Source organism: Salvia hispanica, chromosome 5, assembly GCF_029641045.1.
Source record: "Salvia hispanica isolate PSC_SH4W2 chromosome 5, Shi_PSC_v1, whole genome shotgun sequence".
Taxonomy (NCBI): domain Eukaryota; kingdom Viridiplantae; phylum Streptophyta; class Magnoliopsida; order Lamiales; family Lamiaceae; genus Salvia; species Salvia hispanica.
The window spans coordinates 42,273,946-42,300,623 of NC_142696.1; the positions used below are offsets into that span (position 1 = coordinate 42,273,946).

General features: G+C 35.8%; 3 protein-coding genes, 2 non-coding genes and 1 pseudogene across 11 annotated transcripts; 4 read left to right on the plus strand and 2 right to left on the minus strand.

Moving 5' to 3' along the window:
- The first annotated feature begins 3,309 nt into the window (after positions 1-3,309).
- Positions 3,310-3,408, plus strand: LOC148926872 (U6 spliceosomal RNA). The gene has a single exon (XR_016131958.1). It is a non-coding gene; the product is annotated as a U6 spliceosomal RNA (small nuclear RNA).
- A 1,372-nt stretch (positions 3,409-4,780) lies between these two features.
- LOC125187585 (von willebrand factor A domain protein) lies at positions 4,781-5,862 on the plus strand. Its single transcript, XM_048084211.2, has one exon. It carries the CDS (start codon positions 4,869-4,871, stop codon positions 5,619-5,621), a length of 753 nt encoding a protein of 250 aa, XP_047940168.1. The 5' UTR covers positions 4,781-4,868; the 3' UTR covers positions 5,622-5,862.
- Positions 5,863-8,261: 2,399 nt separating this feature from the next.
- LOC125188993 (uncharacterized) lies at positions 8,262-12,530 on the minus strand. 7 transcript variants are annotated; one of them, XM_048086149.2, is made up of 3 exons: positions 12,302-12,530; positions 9,061-12,125; positions 8,262-8,916 (listed from the first exon to the last, which is right to left on the minus strand). In XM_048086149.2, the coding sequence occupies exons 1-2, from the start codon at positions 12,324-12,326 to the stop codon at positions 9,421-9,423; spliced, it is 2,730 nt and encodes a 909-aa protein (XP_047942106.1). In that variant the 5' UTR covers positions 12,327-12,530; the 3' UTR covers positions 8,262-8,916; positions 9,061-9,420. The 7 variants fall into 7 exon arrangements, with proteins under 7 accessions (XP_047942106.1, XP_047942103.1, XP_047942100.1 ...); XM_048086146.2 differs by lacking the exon at positions 12,302-12,530 and having other exon boundaries at positions 8,262-8,870; positions 9,061-9,159; positions 9,383-12,153; XM_048086143.2 differs by lacking the exon at positions 12,302-12,530 and having other exon boundaries at positions 9,061-9,159; positions 9,383-12,153.
- Positions 12,531-13,262: 732 nt separating this feature from the next.
- On the minus strand, positions 13,263-18,812 carry LOC125187203 (uncharacterized). Its single transcript, XM_048083748.2, has 8 exons — positions 17,922-18,812; positions 16,676-16,843; positions 16,298-16,396; positions 16,047-16,148; positions 15,835-15,951; positions 14,564-14,701; positions 14,079-14,426; positions 13,263-13,699 (listed from the first exon to the last, which is right to left on the minus strand). The coding sequence occupies exons 1-8, from the start codon at positions 18,558-18,560 to the stop codon at positions 13,439-13,441; spliced, it is 1,872 nt and encodes a 623-aa protein (XP_047939705.1). The 5' UTR covers positions 18,561-18,812; the 3' UTR covers positions 13,263-13,438.
- A 2,582-nt stretch (positions 18,813-21,394) lies between these two features.
- Positions 21,395-22,795, plus strand: LOC125186160 (stemmadenine O-acetyltransferase pseudogene; annotated as a pseudogene).
- A 264-nt stretch (positions 22,796-23,059) lies between these two features.
- On the plus strand, positions 23,060-23,210 carry LOC125191470 (U4 spliceosomal RNA). The gene has a single exon (XR_007171152.1). It is a non-coding gene; the product is annotated as a U4 spliceosomal RNA (small nuclear RNA).
- The last annotated feature ends 3,468 nt before the right edge of the window (positions 23,211-26,678 follow it).

The window sequence follows — 26,678 nt, forward strand, 5'->3', positions numbered from 1 at the left end:
TTTATTGTTTTGATTTGTGGTCATATAATACATAAAAAGGTTCTAACCATCTCGATGAGCAACGGTCAAAAGCACACCAAACTCCAAATTCAAATAGTAGAATCGAAGCAACTTATAAGCCAAATCAGACAAAAAAAAAACAAAAACCAAACTACACAACAAACACTACAAGGCTAACAGAGCAGGACCTCCAACGGCACACGACCTCCAAGAATGATGTGGTAGCAAGAAATAGAGACAAAGGACCAACTAAAAAACTCATCAATGGTCTTCGACTCTAGGCTTTGTTTTGCAATTCCATCTCAACCCTAGTCTAAATTTTTGCTCATTTGTCTTGGTAAATAAGGAAATTTTGAGAACCAGCCTTAATCCACGACCCCAGTCTCCATAGAATTAGCTCATTCTTTACATTCAATCTAGGTTCCATCATTTTGAAAATGACTTTATTTCCGAGGCACTTGATACACCATCAGATCACTTAGAAGAGAAAACTCGGTATATTCTTGTCAAACTATTGAGAAAGTGTGCCCATCCACAATAATCAACAAGTGAACAAATCCCTGGTCTTGCAGTAGGTGAGATTCCAACTGCATGGTAGAGAACTGGAAAACTTGCATACAAACATGCTATGATGGACCGTCTCTGGCTTCGATCCTTGCATAAGGCACACATATTATCTTCCAAACACGGGAGCCCAAATTTGTAGAGTTGCTCCTTAGTATTTAACCTGCCCTACAAGATAAACAAAAGAAGGAGTTGTGCACGTGGTAGGGCTACTTTTTGTCTACGCCATCTTCCCGTGGATGAAGTGGTTGCTATCATCATTCAATCTACAATCTACGAGTCACCTGCAAATAAAAAAATTTGTTATATAAGATGAATTGTCAATTTAATTATCTATAAAAAGTTTTATATTTTGTATTTTAAAATGAAATTGATTAGTATTTTAAATATACTCCCTTTGTGTACCGATAAATTTTTCATTTTGTCTTTTTCGTTTGTCCACCAATAAATTATATATTTTTTAATTATTTTTTTGGTAATAGATACCATGTTCCACTAACTTAATCTAACTTATATTTTATTTTATTATAAAACTAATAATATAAAAATAGGATTCAGGACCTTTAATCAACTTTCTACTATATTTCTTTTAATATGCTGAATCAAAATTCTCCTTTGAATTAGAGGATGGAGGGAATAGTAGTACTACTATAACGAAATTCACAACTACTGTATTATTGCATTTCACCTAATCATGTCTCGCGAGAAAAATTCTCACATTGGAGTATCTACAAATCATATCTCATGAGAAAATGAAACTAAAGTGGATCGAACATATTGGGACTTGGGTCACTTCAGAAGTTGAATGACACATGTTTGATCAACGTCGTTTCCTTCTTGTATCTTCCTCTCTCTCGCTCTTTTTTTATTCTCTTTTTTAAATGTGAAAAAGAGAGACATGTACGCAACGTTGTTGGCCTATTACATTTTGAACACCAGCAAATACATCAATAGATGAGCCGCAGCGATGATCGTCAATTTTAATAGGACTACTAATTTTGTAAGTTAGACTATACCAATTTAATACTTAGCCATTTTAAATTTATTTTTATTTAAATTGAATAAATACAAATAATGTGGTAGAAGCATTTGATTACAAGAAGACGACATTTGACATCAAATCCACTAGAAAAATGACATTTAATGGGATAAGTTTCAAAAGAAAAAGAAATAAAATTGTGCGTGTCAAAGGAGGTAGGGTACATGGAACACAATCCTACTTACACATTGGTTTACATTAGGAGCATAACAAAGAATTTAGAAATTGACTGACAAATTATATTTTGTATAAAAAAACGAGTAGCCGTTTTTTGGTTAGCATTATGATTTATGACTTTATGAGTATGAACGCCCAAAAGTTTTATGGGTTGCTTACAAAAACGAAATTAAATGATCTAATCAATCATGACTTTAAATATTTTTATAATTCTATTCTAAATTTAAAAAAAATTCAATTTATTTTCAATTTTTTCGTAATTGTATCAATTCTATCTCAATATTTTTAGCATTGAAATTTTACACCAACGATTGAGTTGTGACATTATATGCGAGATGATAACTAAATAATTTGCACGATAGAATTGATATACATACATAGGATAAAATTGATACAACTACTGGTACAAATTATGGTAGAATTGATAAATTTTAAAGATTGTGATAGAAATTGCTAAAGTCGAGATAGATTCCGTCATTAATTTGTTATCAAATCATAGACTAAAAGTATATATCTTTTGGTCTTGCTTCGTGTAAATGCAGATTTAGCTAGCAATAGGAATCCACTTGGAGAAATTTTTATATGTCTACATTGTCCAATCTTCTTGTGCTAATATGAAACCTAGCTTACAATAGTCATATCGAAATTTATGAAGTGGAAAAAGGGTAAAAATTCTTATTCGTGATTTAAAATGATTTGGTGTCATTTTCCAAAGTCCCACACCATGGGTTTCCTTATTCCAATTATGTGGGTTTCTAAGCATCTCTAACTCGATTGGAACAACATTGCACTCCTTTAGTGGCCTAGAATATTTTTTAGAAATTTTTGCTAAAAGCGTCTATCACTTGATACAAACCAATAACCTTTTCCCATGTGAAATATTGGAAAACGTCCGTTCTAGGCCATGATGCACCACAATGCATATGCCAAAGTTTGTACACATATTTACTAAGAAAATAAATTAACAATTCATGGTTCGATTTTTTGCACCAGAATATAAAAGTTGTATGGCCTTAATGATAGAAATTCATAGGTTTTATCTGAAAAACAATTCATGATAGAAGTGACCCTTTAGGCCTAGGAGTTAGGACCAGTGCCAACGAGCCAAAGGGCAGGCACAAAGGTGTGGGCTTATCACTTATGCGGCCACTTATGCATATAGTTAATTAATACTAGTACTCCACATCTAACTTTAATTGCAGCAACTTATATACAAGCATATAACTAATGTTCATAAATCAACATTGGATTCTTTATAAGTAACTGAAAAACAAAGGATCGGGTCATGATGTGCATTCTAGCTAGATTAGAGTGGGTGGGGGAATAAGGGTGGCAAAATGGATATCAAGTACTATCAGATAAGTTGATTTAGTATACCTGATTTATTATTTAGAGTGTTTTTATTTAGATTTAAGATTGTTGGGTTTGGGTAATTTAAATTTTTTGTATGTCTAGAGCTTATTCTTTTACTAAATTCTTATTTAATTTTTAAATTTTATTTTAAACTAAATAGTAGACCCACACCCCCATATTATATGCTTTTAATGTTATACCTAATTTTATTTCAGAATTAGCATGGTCTTTGCGCAAGAATGACACACAAAAATTGAGAAATAGTACAAATTTTTTGTGAGTGAGTTGGCCGAGCGGTAAAGAAGTTAATGTCTGAGGCCAAATGTTTCAAATTTGAGTCCTCCGTGGCACGCACAAAATTCATTTACCCAATTAAAAGGAAAATTATCCTTTTTTTCCCATTTCACTTTATTATCACTCTAAAATAGTACCCCCTCCGTCCCATAAAAGATGTCACACTTTCATTTTTAATTTGTCCCACAAAAGATGTCATATTTTCTTTTTTGGAAAAAGTTCACTTTCACAGGAATATAAAAAATTATGTTTTCGCTTTCCATTTAACACACAAAACAAAACCTCCTAAAGTCCCATGCCGTCCCACAAGTGTTACATCTTTTGTGGGACGGAAGGAGTATAACCTTTCGCGTGAAAATTTTATACTTTGACATCTCACAAAAAAAAAAAAAATTAACAGTGGAAGTTTACACCTTATGACATTATCATTTTCCATCCCGGTCTGGTTAATTATTATGCTCTAACTGTAGTTCTTGGATTATCAAAATATTTTAAGAGAAATAAATCATTAATGTCCTAACCCCACAAGTCCAACTATTTGTATTGATATTATATTGGCTCATTTTGGGTACCTATTAGTTGGATTCGAATACTTGCATTTGGAGACGAACTAATAAGAAGCTATTGTGTGCTTAAGCTCTTTTAATTATTATTTTTTGAAACTTTTTTCTATTTTAAAATTTACACAAATTCTTAGAAAATTATTGTTAGCTATTGAAGTCTAGAAAATTTTGAAAAATAGTTGAGTCCCCAGTATAATTTACTAGTAATCCTTAAAAAAATTGGATTTAGTATCGAAGGTGTGGGTGCTATTTACGGGTTGGATACCCGATTCACGACCTCCATGGGAATATGATAGTCTTGCATATGTCTATTGTACCGGAAATTGTGTAACATCAAATTATCAATCATAAAAAATAGAAAAATTGAAGTATATGTATACACCAAAAAATGGCCAATATTTATCAAATCAAGAAGTACATATGAAAAAAGGAAAAATTGAGTGAATTGAGGCAACCAATTAGCATTTGTGGTAGTATGTGATTGGAGTTACAAAATTTGGGTCACCTCCTCCACAGATGTGTCAAAGCTAAAAGACCACGTCCGCCGAATAGCGCCGTTAGCCTCCACGTGCCCCTTTCTGGAAGTTCCATCAGCGTGGAACCCTAGGTGCCCTCTTTTGGCGCCCCCTAATTGCCACAACCCCGCTTCCCATTGGCTGCCTCTCCGGGCCCCACACCCCTCTCCTCCTATTGGCTACTCTCGCCTACTCTCACGTGGGTCCTTGGCGCCACGTATCCCCCTCCCTCGCAACGTACCACTCCCCCTATAAATCCCTCTCCCCGTCCAGCCACCTTTCTTCGTAACTAAAACCGTTCTCTTCACTTTTTTCACAAACAAAAATACAAAATCAATATATTTTTATAAAAAGAAAAAAAATATGGATCAAACGGGAGGGTGCTGTATAGCGCGGTACGCCGGGGGTGCGTACGATATCAATAAGGTGGATAGGATAATGCGGAGGTTTCGTCCGATCGCTCCGAAACCGGCTTCCACCAACGGATCTGTTTCCGGCTCTGCCTCGCCGGAGAGCAGCGGAGCGGCTTCTGTGAAGACCGGCCGCCGGAAGAGGAGGAATCCGGCTGTGAGCTGTGGTCGGAAGAAGAGGAGGTGTTCGCCGGAGAAGAAGGAGATCAAGACGCTGCCGCTGCTGCCGGAGGCGCCGGTGGTATCGAAGCCGAGGTATCCGCAGTGGCTGAGCTTCGAGAACGGGGGGCGGGAGGTGGAGCGGAGGGTGGTGGCAGCGTCGTGGGTGAAGGTCGAATGCGTGACGGACACGTGGATGGCGGATTTGTATCCGTACGGGGACGGGGAGAGGGTGAGGCGGCTGGAGGCTGACGCGTGTCCGGGTTTCGTGACGGACGGGCTGAGGCGGGTGAGGTGGACGAACCCGGCCTACAGGCGGATGGCGGCGGGGGAGGCGGAGGGGGAGGTGGCGGCGTGGGTGGTGGTGGAGGAGGGGGTGGTGCTGCCGGCGCGGTGCGCGGGGTTCACGTGCAAGGTGAGGGTGGTCACGTGCGGGAACGAGAAGGCGTCCAAAACGGTGCCGTGCGACGTGTGGAGAATGGAGTGTGGAGGGTTTGCATGGAGGCTCGATACCGCGGCGGCGCTCTCGCTATGGATCGGTAATTAGCTTCATTAACCCGGATTAGCATCTTCTTAATCTCTAAGAGTTCTCTTCTTTCTTGTAAATTGTAAATACTTCTTTTCTTTTTTGTTTCACTAGTTTTCAACCCTTTCTTTGTCTTCTCAATTACTACTCCATATCACATGAAATCGTGGTTTTTTATTATCGCCTAATGTTTAACTACCAGAGTAGTGATTTGTCTTTGATTATTTGTATTCAACACAAGATCAGCTTTATTATCGTCTAAGATTCTGGTTAAAAAGTTCTATAATGAGAATACACATCAAGTTTTCGTACTAGAACAACTAGCTAGAGCCAAAATTCCAAGGTTCATGTTTATTACATATATATACGAATTGATTGTATATGTAATATGACTACTGTCCGCTTAATTATATGCTTCTGTATTTGTGTTTGTGTTTATTTTTGTCTGTGTAACCGAGTATTGGGAAGATATTTATAGCATGTCTGTCGGTGGACGTTTAAAAATGAGTATAAATGAAAATATAGTACTATATGGATGTATTTTGTGTTAATAGTGTATCTTTCTATATATTAATTGTGTCTCTGTCATCTCTTTGTTTCATACTCTGTTCGTTCCTTAGCAGTAAAAATATTTCTTTTGGATACATAATTTAAGAGTAAAAATATTTCTTTTGGATACATAATTTAAGAAATATTGTGCTAGGTGGATTTGGTAAATGAAAAGAATAATTTAAGAAATATTGTGCTAGGTGGATTTGGTAAATGAAAAGAAAGGTAGAGATATGAAGAGAGAAGAAATGTATTGACATTTATTTAAAAAGGAAAGACTCCATTTCTACGGAATGTGCTAAACGTCAAAATGACTCTACTAATATGGAATGGAGGAAGTAATAATTAAATCATTTTTTAATTTTATAAATATCTCATTATTTGAGTCATTTTCATATACTCCATATAGTACTCATCTCATTTTAAAAAATAGTGACTTTCCTTTTTGTATCCATACAGATAGTTCACTCTATTTATTTAGTAGTAACTTTTTTTAATTTTAACTAGACGAGTTTTATTTTCTATTAATAATAATTTTAACTAATTCTTTTTTATCTTACTTTATCAATTATGTATTATATTTCATTTCTCCCATATTAGTCTCATATTCCTATTTGGGCCTACATAGTACGGTGTAGTCATCTTTTTGCAGAATCAAACATATTTAATCTTTTTTTATTTTATTCTTCATTTTTTTGCAAAATCAAACATATTTAATCTTTTTTTATTTTATTCTTTCATTTATTTATTTCTCTCACTATTTACTTACTTTACTATTATTCCACTTAACTCATTAAATATTTATTCGTTCATTTTTATAGCCAAAAGAAATACTCCTACTTCAATCCTAAGACAGAAAGAGTAATACTACTAATATTTAATACACATTTAATACACAGCATACTTGCTTTTATACTTTAGTTTGTAGTATTATTTTATTTTTTTTCTCTTGATTTATAATTTCTTCGTTTATTATAATAAATATCCTTTATTAATCTCTGCTGAATTTTTTTTGCAATTATAATGGAATAGAAGGAATAATATTTAACAAAGATAGTGAAAATCTAGAGATAATATTTATTTAATGGGAGAATAGAAGGTACATGTATCAGGGACAGGTGGCTTATCTTTGATAACATACATGGTTCCTTTTTCTTTTGATTGTCTCACACCCCACACTCCCTAATTTTCTATATCTTTTATTTAATTTATTTTGTTTCTTTTTGGAAGTCTCCTATCATGTGAGAAAGAAAAAACTTTGAAGTAGGATCCTGTTGTTTATGTGATGCTTCAGTATCCAATTGGTTGCTTCCACAAACATTTTTTTATCACCAACGTTAGGGTATTTACACCTTTCGGTTTCTGAATATATCTGCGAATTTTTTTGGTTCACCTACATGATTTTCTCTTTATTCATTTTAATTGGTGTACAATTAATATTAAATAGGGTGCATTTTGTAACGGTATTGTTTAGCACCAAATAAATAAATTGGCAAAAGGAGTAAACTTTGGATTAAATTTCTCCGAAAAAATTCAGAGAAATTAATAGCTGGGGTATTTTGGATTACTTTGCTCAGTTTGAATTTTAATACTGGGCTTATCTTATCAACTAAATTGAATAAGTTATTTAAAGGAAGTTGGAGTTATATTGAATTGAATGCAGCAAAAGGGTGATTACCACAGTAATGTTAGACGCACTAAATATTGATGGTGAAATACTGTTGTTTCTTTGAATTCATCATCGCAATGTAAAGATGAACTGTTTATTACTACATGTGTTTCATTTGAAAAAGGACTACTTCTTAATTGAGGTTCACTTTCTCTAAGAAAAGGAAATCTATGAACGAGTTGATTTATAGCTTTGTCGTGATAACACGACACCACTACAGTCTGTCTGTATGTGATGATTTTATCTCAAACAATATAGCTTGTTAATTTGATGATAAATCAGTAGTAATTATATACTACTCCTTCATATAGCAAATCTTGTGCAAACTCCTCAACCTAACATAAGGATTTAAACTAAGGGGAATTTGAATTAGTGCATGGACTACGTCACCAAAAAAATCAGGTAGTACTTACTGGTATAAGTAATTCTGTCAAGCCTAGAGATATAACTGTAGTAAAGTGTAATAAAAATGTAATCAGTATTACACAGTATCCAATTTGTTGGGAGGCAATTTGAGCACGCAATCTGCATTATAGCAAAATGCCTTCTCAGCTGACCCATTTTGTCTCTAGTTTAGGACACCACATGTGAAGAAAGTAAAAGCTGCATTAGTTACATACATGATACAACTGTTGGAAGGACTAATATCTAGGAGAAATATCATTATCCTTATCCATGCTTTCTTGTGCTTCCACAGCTGTCTATTTACATCGATCGCCTTGAGTTTCACAACGAATTTCCTCTAGGACCCAGAAACACTTGATGGAAAAAAATCAAGTACAACCAGAAGAATATTATGTGGTGCGTGCAAATTTCGACACGTTTATGCAGAAAGGAACACCTGACCCTATCGTTTCAAGAATGTATCAGGGAATGGTTGGAAGGAACTATAAGGAGCTTAACAACCAATATAACTATATAAGTCCCTCCAACTGCAAAGGAGTTGATAAAAGAGCGGAAACAAATGGTTGAACAGACTAATTTCTTTCAATCAACCTGGTTTAGTTCAGTTCGTATTTCTTCAACAGCGTGTCTTAGTTCTTTCCTCATTGCTGCATATAATCCACCATTTACAACTTCGTCAGATGGATGGTCAGCCTTTGCACAGAAGAATGAATGCACAGATAAGGAATTTCTACAGACTACTTTCTCAGTAATACATAAGATATTACACAAGAGCTGAGATTATAGAGAGGCAAAGAGAGTGAAAGAACAAAAAGCAAAAGGGAAGTGTAAATTAACCTTCTTCTGAGCATGAACTGCTCGGATTATCTTCTCAGATCCATTTCTCCCAAAACTAGTATCCTTTGATTCATCATCAGTTAAGGCAGAAGATTGGCTCTGAGAAGTCCATATGTACAAGTCATCACAGAGTATTGTTATCAAAACCAAATACCTTTTCATATTACGTATATAGAAAAAAAATTGAAAATTTCGAGAATATAGCCTAATTAATAAACACACTCACAAGGAGGCTTAATGTTCACCACAAATATGTATTCTGGTGAACATTAAGCTTTGAAATTTTTTTCTATGCTTGTAAATAGAAGAGCCAACTACACACCAAAAGATACACAACTTCTGGCACCAGAAAATCCAACATCACAACGATCTAGAAGCATGTTGTGATTTAGCTGTTTCCCTTAATACAGCGCCCACTATAGCAGCTTGCTCGAGACATTCAGCCTTATGAAGCGCATCCAAAAGAACCACACAGGTTTTGGTGTGTATTTTACAACCCTTTAACCTTGTTTCCTCAAATAGTTGATATGCCTCTGTTGCCTTATTCGCTAAGCTCAAGCCTTCTATCACTGCATTATAGCAGGCCGAATCAGGTATACCTCCGTTTTCTTTGAATCTTTCATACAGTTTAACGGCCTCCAATATATTCCCAGCCTTGGAAAGCCCAGATATCATGGTGACATAGGTGATTGCATTAGGTTTCAACCCTTGTTTCTGCATCTCTTGCCAAAACACAAAGGCTTTATTGAACTTCCGAACCTTACACAGACCATTTATAAGAATGCTGTATGTTACAATGTTAGGTATGCATTTCAAGTCTTTAATAGAATTCCAGCAGACAAGGGCTTCATCAATCTCTTCTGCCTTAACAAGTGCATCAAGCAAGCAATTCCATGTTTGAATGTTAGGCGTCAAATTATTCTGCATCATTTCCTCTATGATGAGATATGCTTCATCTATTCTGCCCACCTTTCCAAACCCATCTACAAGACTACTATACACAACTACATTCAGTTCTACTCCAATTGATTTTGCTTCTTCAAAAAGCATATAAGATTCATCAAGCCGGTCAATCTTAGCAAGCCCATCAATAACAGAACCATATGTCACTACAGTCGGTTGATGACCTTTGGCCTTCATTTCCTCCAATAACTGGTAAGCTTTATTAACTTTACCTGATTTACAAAATCCATCAATAACAGTGTTATAAGCAAGGGTGTCAAGAGCACAACCCTGTTCCTTCATTGCATAGAAGATCTCGTAAGTCTCACGTGCAAAACCAGCCTTTATGAGACCATTTATTAGAATCGAGTAGCTTCGTGCATCAGGGGTAAACTGCACTTTGATATCCTCAAACAAGGCTCTGCCCTTTTCTGTTTCACCAGCTTTGAAAACACTATCCATGTAAGTGTTAAGGAGTGTGAGGTCTGGTGAGGTGCCTTTTCGGACCATTTCCTTGTAAATCTTATGACCATCCTCCTTTCTGCCAGACTTGAAAAAGTTCTTGATTAGGGATGTATATATAATCGCATCTGGCACCTCGTTAGAATCCAACATCTCTTCATATAACTTATATGCATCATCTACTCTGCCATGCCTGCCCAAGCCATCTATCAGGGAACAAAATGTATATTTGTTTGGGCTACAAACTTTACGATCCATGCTGTGAAAGACAGAACAAGCCTCATCCAGTTTATTAGCCTTGCACAATCTGTCTATCATTATGTTGACGGTCATTATATCAGGAGCCATGCCAGATGCCTTCATGTCATGTTGTATTGCTAAAGCTGCATCGAGTTTTCCTGCCCGACAAAGCATGTCAACAAGAATATTATATGTAGAGAGGTTGGGCATGGCATCTGTTCTCATATCACTATAAACTTTTAAGGCCTCGTCTACTTTTCCTCTCCTACCAAGGCATGTAAGAAGACTATTGTATGCAATCACACTTGGAATAGACCCCTTCATTCTTTGCCTCTCAAGCAACTTATACACTTCATCAAACTTTCCAGCAGACCCATAGCCCATGATCATGGTGTTATAAGCATATGCACATGGAACAGACCTATTCAGCTCCATCTGCTCGAACAGCTCAACAGCTTCATTCATCCTATTAGCTTTACAAAGAACTCCTATCATGCTGGTAAATGACACATCATCAGGAATGAGACCATGGGATTTTATCTCATGAAAGAATTTCCAAGCCATATCAACTTTACCAGCCTTACCAAAGCAGTCGATACACACATTATAGAGAACAATGTCGGCTTGAAATGAGTTGCTCTTCATCTCATCTAACAAGGAGAGAGCAGCATCAACCTGGCCATCCCGGGCGAATACACGAATTAAAGTCGTAAACAGATGCACACTTACTTCATAGCCTAACTCTTGCATCTGATGAAATAGGGAACGCATGAGATTAGGGTGCTCAGGCTTACGCACCACAGCCAGTGCCCCTATAAGAGTGGTGTAAGCTGAAAATGCTGGGCGGAATTTGAAGTTTCTCATTGTTTGCATAAGATCATATGCCTCCCTCAACCTTTGCAACTTCACACAACTAGAAACTAACTCCATGCTAGTCTCGAAAGAAAGTCCAAATCCAGCAAGACTCATTTCCTCCAAAACATGCCCAATCCTATCAAATTTCCTACACCTTGCCATCAATATCAGAAGCGAATGGTATGTTTCTGGCAGATTCACTTGGTTTGTCGCCTTCTCCACCCATCTAAAGTAGTGAATTGCTAGATTGATATCCTTCAGCCTCCTCAACACTCCAATAACCAGGTCTGGCTCAGGTTTATCATCACACAAAGAGAGAGCTTTCTCCAATGAAGGTCCCCACGGACCACTTTCCAATATATGACACACATTCTCAATCCCTTTCCTAAGAAGTTCATGTTTCCTCATATGAGCATCTCCTCCATTACTATGAGGAGTTCTCCACTTCCCCTCATTGCTGGCTCCTTCATTAACATCCACACCACTAGTCCCATCATTCAAAGATGATAGCCTTTTAAAAGTGTTATACAAGTATAACGGTTTCTGCTCAAGCCGCAGTTTCAGCACTGCAGCAACAGAAGGGAGCAGAAGCATTAATGAACATAAACATGAAAACAACAAATATGCTACTACTGAATTAGCAGGAAAGGGAAAATTCCTGTAACAAAGTAAACTTCAGAACCACCTCACAAACATTCAATCCGGAACTAGGGATACTTCAAATGTAAAAATCGCAACGTACCTGGATTAATGAAAATTGCCCTCATTCTCAAATGCTTGGCATCAGCAAATGGAAGAATCCTTCAGAGATGTTTTGAGAAATCAGATATTTCAAATAGGGGGCTGGTCGGCTGGAGCAAGAGTCAGTGAGGGAGCCTGGAGAAGTGAGCGGCGCCGGAGGAGGAAGGGGCGGCGTGAGTTTCAGAGAGAGAGAAAAGAAGTTTTATTAAATGAAAAACCTAGTTAAGAGAGAAAAAAAATATACTTACTAGTTTTAAATTACTTTGTAGTTTTAAAAAAATTTGTGTTTATTTTCTGTATCAATGTCGGATAAAACTGTATATCCGAACTTTAAATTTGTGTAAAAATTTAGGCAAACAATATCAAAAATTGAAAGATTGTTTGTTCTTGTTTGATACAACGTCTCAAAAAATATCAATCCAGAAAATATTTGGGAAAAGATTGTTTCTTAGAAAAAGCTTTTCCTTTTCAAATGTTTGATAAGAGAATATTAGCCTATTAGGCATTCAAATTATACTTGTTCACCCCTTATTAGATATTTGTATTACATTGCCTTGCCACTGGTATTGATTAGCAAAATTGATAATTTATTAATTAAATAATGAAAGTATTTCTAATTTAGATTTTGTGAAAAGGTCTTGTCCTTTGAATGGAGAAGATGAGAGAGTTCTGGTAATATCGAACCATAACATAGTGAAACTTGCAGCTTTCAATTATTTAAACACAGCTTGTTCTCAGTATCAAAACTCTTTATTTCCAATAATAATTCTCGTGGCAAAGTGCTCGAATTATAGTTATTCACAACTTATCAAACAGTCCGCATCCGTTTATGGCATCATTTGTTTCACTATTTCATCGCTTGTTTATTTCCAGCTGCACAAAGTTGTGTCACGGTAATTTGGTTCGTGCCAGATGAAAATGAAAAACAAATCAATGTAAATTGTGTGAAAGAAATACTACAATGGATTAAAATTTCATCATAATTGCATCATATTTCAAAGCCAATTTGACTTCCCAACTGAAGGAGCAAAATTATCAACTTCAAAGTTTATCTTGTCATCTGTAAAAAGCATCACCTCTACATATCATCATATCACAACTATCTGAATTTTGAATGAATCCAACATCACATGGGGAGTTAATGAAACCCCCCAGTACACAGCAATAAACCGCCCAAACCAATTCTGTTCCGTTCTCTATACATTTCAAACAACATTTCCTCTTTATTTTGGAGATTAAGGTACTCATCCATGTCAAATTTGGACACACCATCATTGCCAGCTTTTGTTTGACATACCTTTTCTCTTTTATCTATTGAAGAACTGTGGCAAAGGCCTGGGCTCCAACTACTATGACTGCTCATGGAATAGCTACTTGCATCATGCAATTGGCTCGACTCCTGATTCAACACCGACTTTTCATCAGAATCCACAACAGTAACCAGAAATGTTACCATGGTGAGATACCAAATTAAGGGAAAAGATACTCCAAATCAATCAGAGCTTGGACATGTCCATTATACTTAGTAACAAGATAGACATGTCTTAAATTTTCAGGACAGTGTATCGTAAAATGCAAATATTCAACTGGCAATGCTAGATATCTGAGAACATTATAGTGAAAAATTTAAAATACAGCACGCCTCTAATTGGGTTGGCTTATTGCGCAGAGGTTTATGATCTTATTCAAATTCAAGTTGAAATGTTAGATGAAAATTCTTAGGACACAGGATGCAAAGAATCAGTCAAATCTAATGGAAGTGAGACATAGAAGTTAACCTTTTCGGAGTCCCTATGTAGAGCTTGTGGAGTTGTAGGAGTTTGTAGCTCAGTCTTCCCACATGGCGAGCCATTATGGCTAGTCTCCCACTGCAACCAGGGGAAAATAACACCATCCATTTCAGCAGGGCAAGAAGTAGATCCTGCTGGCGTCCTACAAGTTTCAGCCTCTCCTATCGTAAAGTCTCTTCTTCCCTTCAACAAACCTCTTAAAGTTGAACTTCCATCACTTCTTTCCCCATCAAAGGAAGATAAATCCGTATCTTCGATATTGGAGATAAAGTCCTCGAAGTACCTTTCTGCATCCTCAGTCAGTCTATCTGACATTATACTTCTATCACTGCTTCTCTTTAAAAAATCAGAAAAAAATGCGTCAGCAATATGAGAATATACCGCATTGCATTGCTTTTAGCTCGATGTGAAATTTTTTGCTAAAACTAACTGTTTAGACACGAACAATTATAGTAACCATATTCAACAAACACCTTTCTGGCTTGTGGTGGCTTCTCTGTCACACCTGAAGCTCTTGAATTTGAAAGTTCTTCATAAGTTTCAGAGACCTCTCGATCGCATTGCTCCTCAAGCAACATTTCAGTAAGAAGATTCTTTTTCTGCTTTTCCAACTACAGTATATAAAAGAAGATTCAATATCACAAGACTGACTGAAAATGTCCACAGGTCTCAAACCTGTAGTTGATACTCTATCAAAAAGACATCCTTGACTAATTTACTATACCTCAATACATGTCCTGATGTCCATTGGTCCATTGGAACACTATATGCTCATTTAGTAGAGTCAAATTAGGAAACTGCTCACTATATATACTAGTTAATAGTTGTTTTCTTATGATATATCCCTTTTTAATGATGACCACTTATTTTGCCTATATAATTGGAACAGGAGTAAATAGAAAAGACAATTCCCTGTGTTAAGTGCAGCTGAACTTGCTTTGAAAGGAAGGTTCAACTATTTTACATAATGGGCAGCTGAACTCTCTTTATAAGGGAAGTTAAACTATTTTGCAAATTACTATGCAATTTTTCTTTTGGTTTTGCTGTATAATATTGTAAAGCAATATGGTATTGTTTTATGTTATGTCACTTATCATATCTATGATCCAAATGTCTGTGCTGCAATGAGTCAACGCTGAGACTCTACCATAATAGACTAAAGAGTTATGTGCCATGCTAAAGAGGTGAATGGAGTACATAGACTAAGTTGGTCTTCTGAAACTAGATGTCATATCTCATTAATATACTAAAGAACCAACCAGACTTTTAAGTAATGGTGCCTACATTCAACTTCACTAAAAGAAACAGAATAACAGGAAATTCATGAAATCGTATTGTTTTTCATGCCAACAAGACATGATATTTTTATGAATAACTAATAGGTTACTATCTTAGCTCTTAATCTTTTTCTTATTTAACTGATTAAAACAACTTAAAAATAAGACAAGAAATGAATTTTTTCGTGTTGACACAAACACAATAAGCCTAAAAATAATCTTTATTTTCATGTCAGGTCAACAACCACCAGCTGTGCTTGTTGTCTGTGTTATAACAAGCAAGTCATAATCAACTGCCAATTTGATCTTTTGTTTCTATAAATGCAAAAGTATATTACTAATGCACAAGTCAACGCACTAGACTAAAATTGATGGTAACCAGAGACAGCTTATGCCTTAGCCATAAGTTTGTGAGGAAGCAATAGAAACCAGTTATCTAACAAAAACCAACTAGAGCAGAAGAGAACCTGCTCCAATTTTTTAGCATATTTCTCTCTGATTCTGAAGGAATCATGAGGAGTCTTAGCATTTTCTGATAGCGAGCAGTCATTACTGGCCAAAGCTATCTGATTTTTTCCCATCGCCTGCGCAGAGAACAAATAGTTCAATAGATAAAACAACACTAAGCATTAATACTAGAAATAATAAAGTTTGAGCAAATTAATTTCTTTCAATCAACCTGGTTTAGTTCAGTTCGTATTTCTTCAACAGCGTGTCTTAGTTCCTTCCTCATTGCTGCATATAATCCACCATTTACAACTTCCTCAGATGGATGGTCAGCCTTTGCACAGAAGAGTGAATACACAGATAAGGATTTTCTACAGACTACCTTCTCAGTAATACATAAGATATTACATTACACAAGAGCTTAGATTATAGAGAGGCAAAGAGAGTGAAAGAACAAAAAGCAAAAGGGAAGTGTAAATGAACCTTCTTCTGAGCATGAACTGCTCGGATTATCTTCTCAGATCCATTTCTTCCAAAACGAGTATCCTTAGATTCATCATCAGTTAAGGCAGAAGACTGACTCTGAGAAGTCCATATGTACAAGTCATCACAGAGTATTGTTATATCAAAGCCAAATACTTTTTCATATTACATATAGAAAAAAAGAAATTGAAAATTTCGAGAATATAGCCTAATTAATGAACACACTCACAAGGAGGCTTAATGTTCACCACAAATATGTATTCTGGTGAACATTAAGCTTTGAAATTTGCAAAAAACATGCACACTGCCATTAAAATACTACATGAAGAACAGCATCGAGCATGCTATATTTCTATGGGAAAGATACACAGATCTTACAGAGTAATCATCGTGTATCATGGAGAGGTCTATCTGGCTTCTAGCTCTTCCTGGCAGGCGGTAGCTTGAAGCTGCAGTTTTTGATGCCAGGGGTAAATGCGTATTCCCACTAGTAGGAGCTATAGTAGTAGCACGATTGCTTGTATTCCGAGAACAATCTATGTCACTCTGTAAATCAAATGTATGCAGCAGTTAGCTTTGCCTTTGGAAACAAAAAATCGCACATGCCGCCCCTACTCCATAGAAACTATACAGGCCCATCCATGAATACTAGTACAATTATTTTCTATATTATTAGGTTCATCAATCTTGTACAAGCCCTCACATCCAAACTATCAATCACTTTTTGGCTTGTAAATAAAAGATGAACACATACACAAGCAGAGCAACTGAGAAGTCAACTTGGATGCAAAGTGCTTTAGGCCTGAACCAGCTATGTAGAATTATAAGGAACACATAAACAGTAAGAAATGAACATAGGCACTGATATACATCAGATAGTTCAACATCAGTGTTAATGAACTCATTACAGAGTCATGATCATAAGGTTTGCACTGTTGAGCTGAACATCATTAACTGTTTATCTCATTGAAGGAGTATATAGCACTCAAATACTTATGTAATAACTTTGCTCAGTATGAAAATTCAACAATTTTATGAAACCATGATATAAATGGAAATGCAGGATTCATGTTTCTTTATTGTCAGGTAGCATAAAATCTAGATTTTTTTTGGAATGTATGAATTTCTTCACCCAAAGTTAGTGTGTAAGTGTGCAACCAAATAAGAAAGAACAAGCGAAGCAGTGCATTGAAAAACTCAAACTTGCTTCAATGCTTACGAATATGCAGATATTGGATTCAGCTCAAGTGAACTAAGCAATCTGAACTAAAGCTGGGCTTTGGTAATCATACTTATACTACAAACAATGCTGGACAACCCTTGGATAGCTCAGAACACAAACTAGACATGTTAGTTCTACAAATGAAAACTTATATCCATGTCCACATAGTACTATCCTCCAATACAAAGCGCTAGGTGTGCAAGATGCATAAACATCTCGAAAATAAATCAAACCTTTTGCCACTACATGCCTAAAATCTCAAATGAACTAGATACTACTCCATCTAACAAACCGTTGGATAAATTTCCCTCTCGTCATATTAATCATTTAAGATTCAAATATGACAGGACCAGAAACATTGAATATAAAAACGTATACTATTAAAGAAGAAATCAGTCACACCTCAGAGTCGCTAATCTGATACCTCGCCACTGACATCGACCTCCGCCGCCGCGTCCCCGCTTCAGCCGCGACGGCATCCTTGTCCCGAATTGGAACAGCATTCGCACTACTCCTCGCTACCGATAACGACCTCCGCCGTCGCGTCCCCAAATCAGCCGCGACAGCGTCCTTATCCGTAGTCGGAGTAGCATTCCTCGCCACAGATACAGACCTCCGCCGCCGCGAGACAGCATTTTTAGGCCCCGAGGCGGCGGAGCTAATAGAAGCAGCGTCACCTCGGCCCCTCGACACAGACCGCCCCCTTCTCCTGGACGACGCCGTATCGCTCGCCCACCGCCCAATCTCCCCAACCCCACGGCGCGAGGCCGAGCGCCCCTCCCGCTCCACGGCTCCTCCGTCGCTCTCATTCTTAGACGAAGAAGAGAATAGCTCGAGCGCCAGATCGTCCAAGCTGATCTCCGGGAACGGCGCCGTCGTGCCCCTGGCGGTGTTGACGAATTTCCCCCTGGGCGCGATTTTGATGTAGTCAATCTCCGGCGCAATGGAGCGGGAGAAGCGGCTGAGGCTGCGGGAGCGGCGGTGATCGGAATAGCCCGAGGTGGCTCTCTTGGTGGTTGATTTGAACGCCGAGGTCGCCATGTTTGTGAATTGATTGGTAGTTTGTTAGGTATATCGAGTAGCTTTAGCGTGAACAATCACGTGAAATTGAATTTTTGAATTAGGTGTGGAGCTGAACATTGCTACATAGCTCAAAAGACTCTATGCTGTGAAATTGGTTATATGATGAGAGAGACAGAAGAGAGAGAGGAGGAGGAAGAAGAAGGATTGGCGGACAGATCGAAAATGGAGAAAATATTTGAAATTGAATAGTAGCCGATGAGGCCCAACCAGAAATTGAAGTCTCTGAAATGGAGTAATAATAAAATACCAAGAAATTAATTTCATACAACTTCGACTGCGATTTAATTATTTAAATTTGATTTTCGAATAACGGATTGGACCAGCTAGGCATCATTAAACAACTGGATTATGAGATTTGTGATTTGTTGAAACGAGTCCAAGGGTATTTTAGATTTTTAAATCAAATACTAAGATAAATTATTGTCTTCTCAAATTAGACAACATGAAGAAGAATATATAATTTCGATGTTTCCCCTCAACGTCATTAGAAGTGTATTTAAATGTTTCTTATTGGGCCAAACTCACTTTGAAGCCCAAGCATATAAAAATATGAGAGAATAAATAATCATATGATTGTTTCAGAAAAAAGAGTCGATGCGTGATAACATCAAGCCATTTTAATTTATAACTTTATTTGTTTTTTTACTTTTTAGTAAGGAGATCCACTATTTACTAGTAATTCATTATAAAATTATTATATAAAAATGGAGTAATTTATTATTAAATTAATATATAAAAATGGAGTACATGCACTTCCCATCAAAGAATAAGTTTATATGGAGTAATAGGTTAATCACAGATACTATAAAAATATAATATTAGTCTTTTTTTATTGTAAATTTATCATATAATTATCCATATAAGAATAAGTTGTGAGATTATTTTAGTTGGAAGGGATGACTATGACTCATTATCATATGATTATCCATCTAGAATTAAATTATAAAATTCAATTTTATAAACCAGACATGATACAAATTTAACCATGAGATATAATCATTCAAATCGAACAAAACCCGTAGTAAATAATATTGTCATCATAATTATAGGGAGTATTAGTTTTATAATACTCCCTCCATCCACATTAAGAGCCCCTAACACAAGTTTTAAAAAATGTAAAGAAAAGTTGGTGAAAAAAAATAGTGAAACGTGAGTCGCATTTTTATATATTAATTTCATAATAAAATGTGAATGAAATGAGATTAGTGGAATATGAGAGTTATTAGTACCATTTATGAGAAAAATGAACTTAAACTCATAACGTGGAATGAACTAAAAAGACAATCGGAATCTTCGTGTGGGATGGAGAGAGTAGTATTTAATTTTTAAATAAAATACTTATAGCTGGATATTGTCTAATCGTTTAAAGAGAGATGAAGGCAATATGCACATACCACTCCAAAATACCCTCAACCAAAATTTTGAACTAAATGAAAATGGCATTTAAAAGAGAAAAAAGACACCGGTAAAAAATTCATTAGAAGTTTGCAGAAAATGCTACACCCACCAGAAAATACATTATGTGTGGAATCACTTGTGTACATACCTAATTATCCATGTAAATGCAATATTTGAGCATGGATAAGCCCAAAGATTTATGTTCGTGTGGGAAATGCTAATCGTATTTATTTGAAAACGAGCGAGCCCAAATGTAAAATTTAGTAGACCAAATAATGTTCACACATTAACCTAGTTTTAGGTATAAAAGTTGGTGGGACAATACCAACTAGCCCAGATACTCTTGTTAAATGGTTGGTGGTAATCGCTTTCAGCCATAGTATTAGAAAATGACTCATTAATTAGATGGAAAAGTTATAAGGTATAGTTTCAAAACTACATATATAGTGTGAAAGGATCAGTAATGCCGAAGATACTTCTCCACGTGCGTATTTATTAGCGTGACTGTTTTAGTGCAAACGGGCGTGTGAATCTCGTGGAAGGTGATTTACTAATATCTATTCCAATAATGAAATTGCAGTTTCCCTAAGATATGTTTTTATCATAACCAAGCGAGGTCCTGGAAATCGCACAACAAAAAGAAGAAGGTCGTCAAAAGTAGATTAATGAATTTTTATGATCTATACTCCCTCCATCAAATGTTGTCCACTTTTGCCATTTTAATTCATCCGCAAAATATTCTCCACTTTGCTTTTTGTCCATTTTTTTTAGTAGTGGATCTCACTTGCCATTAACCCATTATTCATTATACTCACATTCTATTATAAAATTAATATAAAAGTAGTGTCCACATATCACTAACTTTTTCTAACTCTTTTATCTTTACATTTCTTAAATCCATGTTGAATTAAATTTGGATAACATTTGACAGCCGAATGAGTATGGTGATCAAGTTTTATTTTTAAAGTGTCAATTGTTGAATTCATACCGACATACGGCAGAGGCTGGCAGTGCCAGGCCCAACCCCACCTAGATTGTGATCCTTCGGTGACTGCAATTAAGGAGGTTTAAATTAGTATTCCTTCCGGCCCCATTAATGAACTCGAATTAATTGGTATCACAAAACTGGACTCATCAAACAAACAGTATGTATGTTTGATTGAAGGGAGTATACGCCAATTGGTTGGAAATGTTTTCCATCAAACTTAACATTGTGTTTTACTTATATTTCTGTACAAGATATTTTCATATAATTTCACTTTGTATTCCTAACTGCAATCATTATAGATGCGTCCTAAAGAACCTAAATAATTAGAAAAAGATCCAAAAAAAAGTCCAATAGCAATTATGGGCAAACAGTCAAACACACTAATCGCGCAACTTTTGCCCATAAATACCTATAGATTTGTTGTGAATGCTATAGAATCTGCAAAAAAAAGAGAAAATATGGCGTCAAGGGTGGAGATAATCTCAGATGAAATGATTAAGCCTTCATCTCCAACTCCAACTCATCTCAGAATCCTCAAACTCTCACTCCTAGACCAAATCTCACCTCCCATTTATGTTCCCCTCATTTTCTTCTACAACCATCTCCAAAATCTCAGCCGCCACCAAATCTCGACGCTGCTCAAACAATCTCTCTCCAATACCCTTACTGATTTCTACCCCTTGGCAGGGAGGATTCACGATAACTCATCCATCAACTGCAACGATCAAGGCGCCGAGTTCGTCGAGGCTCGTGTTCACACCTCACTATCAGAAATCATACAAAATCCAAACATGGAAGAGCTCAAGAAACTCCAGACATCACAAGGAGAAGACGAGAAGGTGATGCTAAGAGTGAAGATTTGTTTCTTCGACTGCGGAGAGATTTCCGTCGCTATATGCATCTCACACAAAATTGCCGACGGAACGTCCCTCGTTGCGTTCGCCAATGCATGGGCCGCTGCAACCCGCGGCGAAACTCCAGATTTCCAGCCGTCGTTCAATTTCTCTTCCGTTTTCCCACCAAGAGACCTCTCCGCGCTGGAATCCACCCAGAGAGTCGGCATTACGCAGGAGAAAATCGTGACGAAGAGATTGGTTTTCGGCAAGGAAGAGCTGGCGAAGCTTAAGATTGACAGCGGATCGCAAGTGAAGAATATTCCGACTAGAGTCGAAGCTGTCTCTTCCTACATCTGGCGACGCTTTATAAAAGCGAAAGACGGAACCAGAACGACGTCGTTTGCTGCAGTTCATGCAGTGAACCTGAGGCAGAGAAAGAGTCCGCCGTTTTCGCAGCACATGTTTGGAAACTGCTGGAGACCTGCGATTGCATTGTCGAGAGCGGAGGCGAGTGAGGCCGAGCTGGTGGGGAAATTGAGGGGTGCCATAACGAGAATGGATGGGGATTTTATTGGACAGATTGAGAATGGAGAGTATTTGAATGTGCTGAGTAGGACAGTTGATATGTTCATCAAGGGTGGGGTGGAGTTCAGCAATTTTAGCAGCTGGTGTAGGTTTCCGGTGTACGAGGTTGATTTCGGGTGGGGGAAGCCGGTTTGGGTTTGCACGACCACGATGCCGTTCAAGAATTTAGTGATTTTGATGAGCACACCATGTGGTGAAGGAATTGAAGCATGGGTTAATATTGTCGAAGAAGATTTGAAAATGTTTGAACAAAGCCAACAACTAGTGATCCACTGAAGTGAGTCTATATATTGTAGTAGTATTAATGAGTGTGTCAGTGTGTGTGACAAAGTGAGAAGAAGTGGTATGTATTGAGATTGTTTATTCAACGGAGTAGTATTTTGTTATATGCATTAAGTAAGTTGTATGTATTGAGATTAATCACAGTTGATCAAGAACAGGTTAAAATGCCTCTGTAAATGTGTATGTCAGAGTCTAATCTTGTAGTCGACCAGCAGCACTACACCAACCTACAGCCTGTTGCTCAACAAAGTCTGGAGAATGTGACTAATGTGTGCAAAGCAATAGTAAATTTGTACCACATCGAAGGCTCGAACATCTAGAGAATGAAGCATGCATATAAAAAGTGAGGGTGGGTTTAATTGAAAACTATCTTTGCGCTTGGGGCAATGACGCAGCTAGTGAGGTTTTAACCGAGGCGCGTCTATTGCTGGTTGAAAACTATTTCCAAACCCCCTCTTCTGCCTAGGCTTGACTTGGGCAGTTGAGACATTTTGGAAGGGCTTCCTTTTGGGTTAGGCCCTACAATTCTCAGTAAATGTTTTTAATTAGATTTATGTGTTGCATAGATGCTGTATCTTCTCTCTAGTCCTGATTTACCTTGGTATCGTTCAAATGCCAAATCTAATAAAGGCCCAATCTGTCTATCTATAACTATATAAAATGCGACTTTTGGCTAAATGTAAAATATTTAAGAGTTTTGATTAAATATTTAGTGTTTAGTGGACGTTTCTTACCAATTTGATAACAATATAATTGAAATCACCATGAAATCAAGTAATGCCCATTTTTATTGGACGTTTCAAATCAATTTGATATTCTATAACTATATATAAAAGATGAGTTTTGGACTAAATATAAAATATTTAAGAGTTTTGAATGGAATTTTAAATATTTAGTATTTAGTTGACGTTTCTTGTCAATTTGATATCAATGCAATTGAAATCACCATAAAATCAAGTATTGCTCATTTTTATTGGACATTTTATATCAATTTGATATCAATGAATTGGAATCACCATAAAATCAAGTAATACTATTTTTTTTTTATGAATTCTCAATGAATATTGTAATGATTCTCTACTAATTAAAATATTAAATTACATACTCTCTCCGTCCCATTAAATATGCAACATTTGGGAATCGGCACGAGTTTTTATATAGTGTTTGTTTTGTGAGTTAATGAAGAGAGAGTTAAGTAAGCGAAGTGAAAAAGTAGAGATAGATATGTTTCCATTTTAGAAAATGTTTCATTTTCAAAGGTACAAACTAAAAAGGAAAATGTTTCATTTCTATAAAAAAATTAACATTTAATTTTAGAAACTAACTTGCATTTAATTATATTCATTTTGTACCGTTACATAAATAGAATTGATATATCCTATTTAAGTTCATGACTATAAGTATATGTTTCATAGGTGCAAATACCATACTGTGTTCCGCAAATTTCTTATCACATTAATATAAGTTTCTGTCTATCCAAAGCTTTGCACCCAAAATCATAATAGTTGCATATATTGTGACTGTGACAAGAATTTTCAAACAAACCAACAATAAGGACATTTCATCTTCTTTGATATGTTGGAGGAGAAATTTTGTTCGCAAATGGTGAGCTTATTATGATGGTTTTTGGGTGTGTAAATGGCCATAATTGCTTGGCTGTAGCAATCCTTCATCGTGGAGTTCAAGGAAGCTTGAGTGGAGAAGGTAATCAACAAAAAATAACATTTTGTGATTAGTTATTTTTATTGTAAGTAGGCTTCCTTTGTATGAATAGTTACTGGATATTGTGAAAGTGGTGACATGTAAGTATTTGCATATATAGTGTTTTCAATTTTTTTTGTGAAGAGAAATATAGGCCAGTCTCTAACGACAAATTATAATTTCCGATTATTAGGTTCTCAAAACAAAGAGATTTGAAATTGTTTATCTAAACTTTTATATGTTTTGGTTTAAGACGTTATTGAATAAATATAAAAGTATGTGGATATGCAATATTCTTTGATTTGTGTAACAGTTATAGTGAATTACTGTACGCAAAATACGTGCAGGAGATGGTCTGAAAAGTGAGAAATTAATAATTTAAAATTTTAATGTGATTAATTATGTGTTTAAAGTAGTGAAATTCGAAAAACGAGATTCATGAAATTTATAAAAACGAATATTCGGCAGATGGAGGTTAAGGAATTTTAACTTGTCCACAAATAATATTTTAATTTAAAACTGATAATGAAATTTAAATACTCGGTATAACACTATCATGGATTTATTTTTACACACTTTGAAATATATTTGAGTCTAAAATTCCCTTCTACAATAAAGGCTATATGATCAATTTTCTATACCTCCTTCATAAAGAAGATAAATTTGAGAGCTAAATTAAAGTCAACTGAGCCTTCTTCTCGGGGAAAGAAAAACTTGGAAATCAAAGACCCATTTTCTTCTTGTATATTTGCGATATTTCATCGAAAGGCCACGTTTACAGCACGTGATCTTATTATTTTGCGAAATGATAATAAATAGTAGTTCGAAAGAGGAGAAAGTAAAGTAAGTAAGAAAAAAGATAATGTATAAGACTCTCTTTTATATTATTCTTTCTCTTATTTTACTTTCTTTCCACTTTAACTATTTATTATCATCTTCGCAAAACAACGGTCGAAAAAAAACGCCTCACTTATAGTGGGAACTTATAGTGGGACAGAGCAAGTATTACAAATTAGCTGAACATTGGACTAAAATAAGGTTGGCTGCATTGCAATTTGCAAGTGTTGAGATTAAAATGAAAAATATTAACTTGATAATTGAAAATTGGGATTGTGGTTGAAATGTTACCCCTTCATTCTGAATGTCCTGAAAGTAAATGTAATATTGTGGAATGATCTCCACACTTTTTGGGAAAAAACTTGAGTCTAAATGCCAATCAAACACAGGATATTAGGTCAATTTTCTACACCTCCTATATATATGTATTTCACAATAAAATTCCTGGTATCCGAATATTAAAAATTTTGATGCAGCATGCCAGCACACATGATTATGAGAGAATTTCAAATTTAGTCTATATATAATTTACCACATGCATATTTGTAGTTTTTATATTTTAAAAATACTTTCACATATCCGAATATTAAAATTTTTGTTGCAGCACATGGTTATGAGAGAATGACTTGCACCTATTTCACAAAGAAGATAAATTCAGAACAAAATTTAAATCAAATGATCCTTCTTTTCCTGGAAAGAGAGAACTGCGAATACAGCGACCCATTTTTCGTGTAAATATTTTGATATTTCATCGAATTTTCTTTTTCAGTGCCACATTTACAACATCATAATTTACTACTCCACTATATATAAATTAATATGCAATACCTAGCACACACTTATTATATTCCTTATTACGATATATAAATATGCCATACATTGCACACACTCTTATTCCCTCCGCCCGTTTCCTTATAGTTGAGTTATTTTCCTATTTTTAAAAGTTCTCTCATAGTTGAGTCATTTCCATATATAGCAACATTTTTCTCTTTCTTACTTTACTCTCTGTTAATTTATTCTCTCTATTTTTTCCCTCTTTTACTTTTTTATCTATTTATTTAACACACTCAATATCTCTTCTTAAACTTCGTGTCGAAATTTTTTGCCACAATTATAAAGAAATGGAGGAAGTATTATAGTTTGAATCATTCTACAAGTTAGTGAGACATGCATAGCAATAGCATATAATAGTAGTACTATAATGGCCGGTATATTTGGTTGATAAAGGTCAACCGTAAACCCAATATTGACGTAATTCAATGAGTCCAATCTCTAACTTAACCTTGACATAATCCAGGCCAAACTCTAATTTAACCTGAAATTCTCAGATTTTTATCAGGATCTCATTCCATTAATTTTATGGGAGTTTCATGTTTGTGTAAATTATCGTCATGTAAAAATTGTCAGCCTTATCTGTTAATAAGTTAATAAGTTAGTAATGTTAATAAA

Coding starts and splice junctions, on each gene's coding strand:
- LOC125187585 (XM_048084211.2), top strand. CDS start 4,869: ATGGATCAAACGGGAGGGTGCTGTATAGCGCGGTACGCCGGGGGTGCG.
- LOC125188993 (XM_048086146.2), bottom strand. CDS start 12,153: ATGCTTCTGCTCCCTTCTGTTGCTGCAGTGCTGAAACTGCGGCTTGAG.
- LOC125187203 (XM_048083748.2), bottom strand. CDS start 18,560: ATGGCGACCTCGGCGTTCAAATCAACCACCAAGAGAGCCACCTCGGGC. Junction 16,397..16,675: donor TGATACACGATGATTACTCT/GTAAGATCTGTG, acceptor TGGACTTCTCAG/AGTCAGTCTTCTGCCTTAAC. Junction 16,149..16,297: donor CAGTTCATGCTCAGAAGAAG/GTTCATTTACAC, acceptor TTCTGTGCAAAG/GCTGACCATCCATCTGAGGA.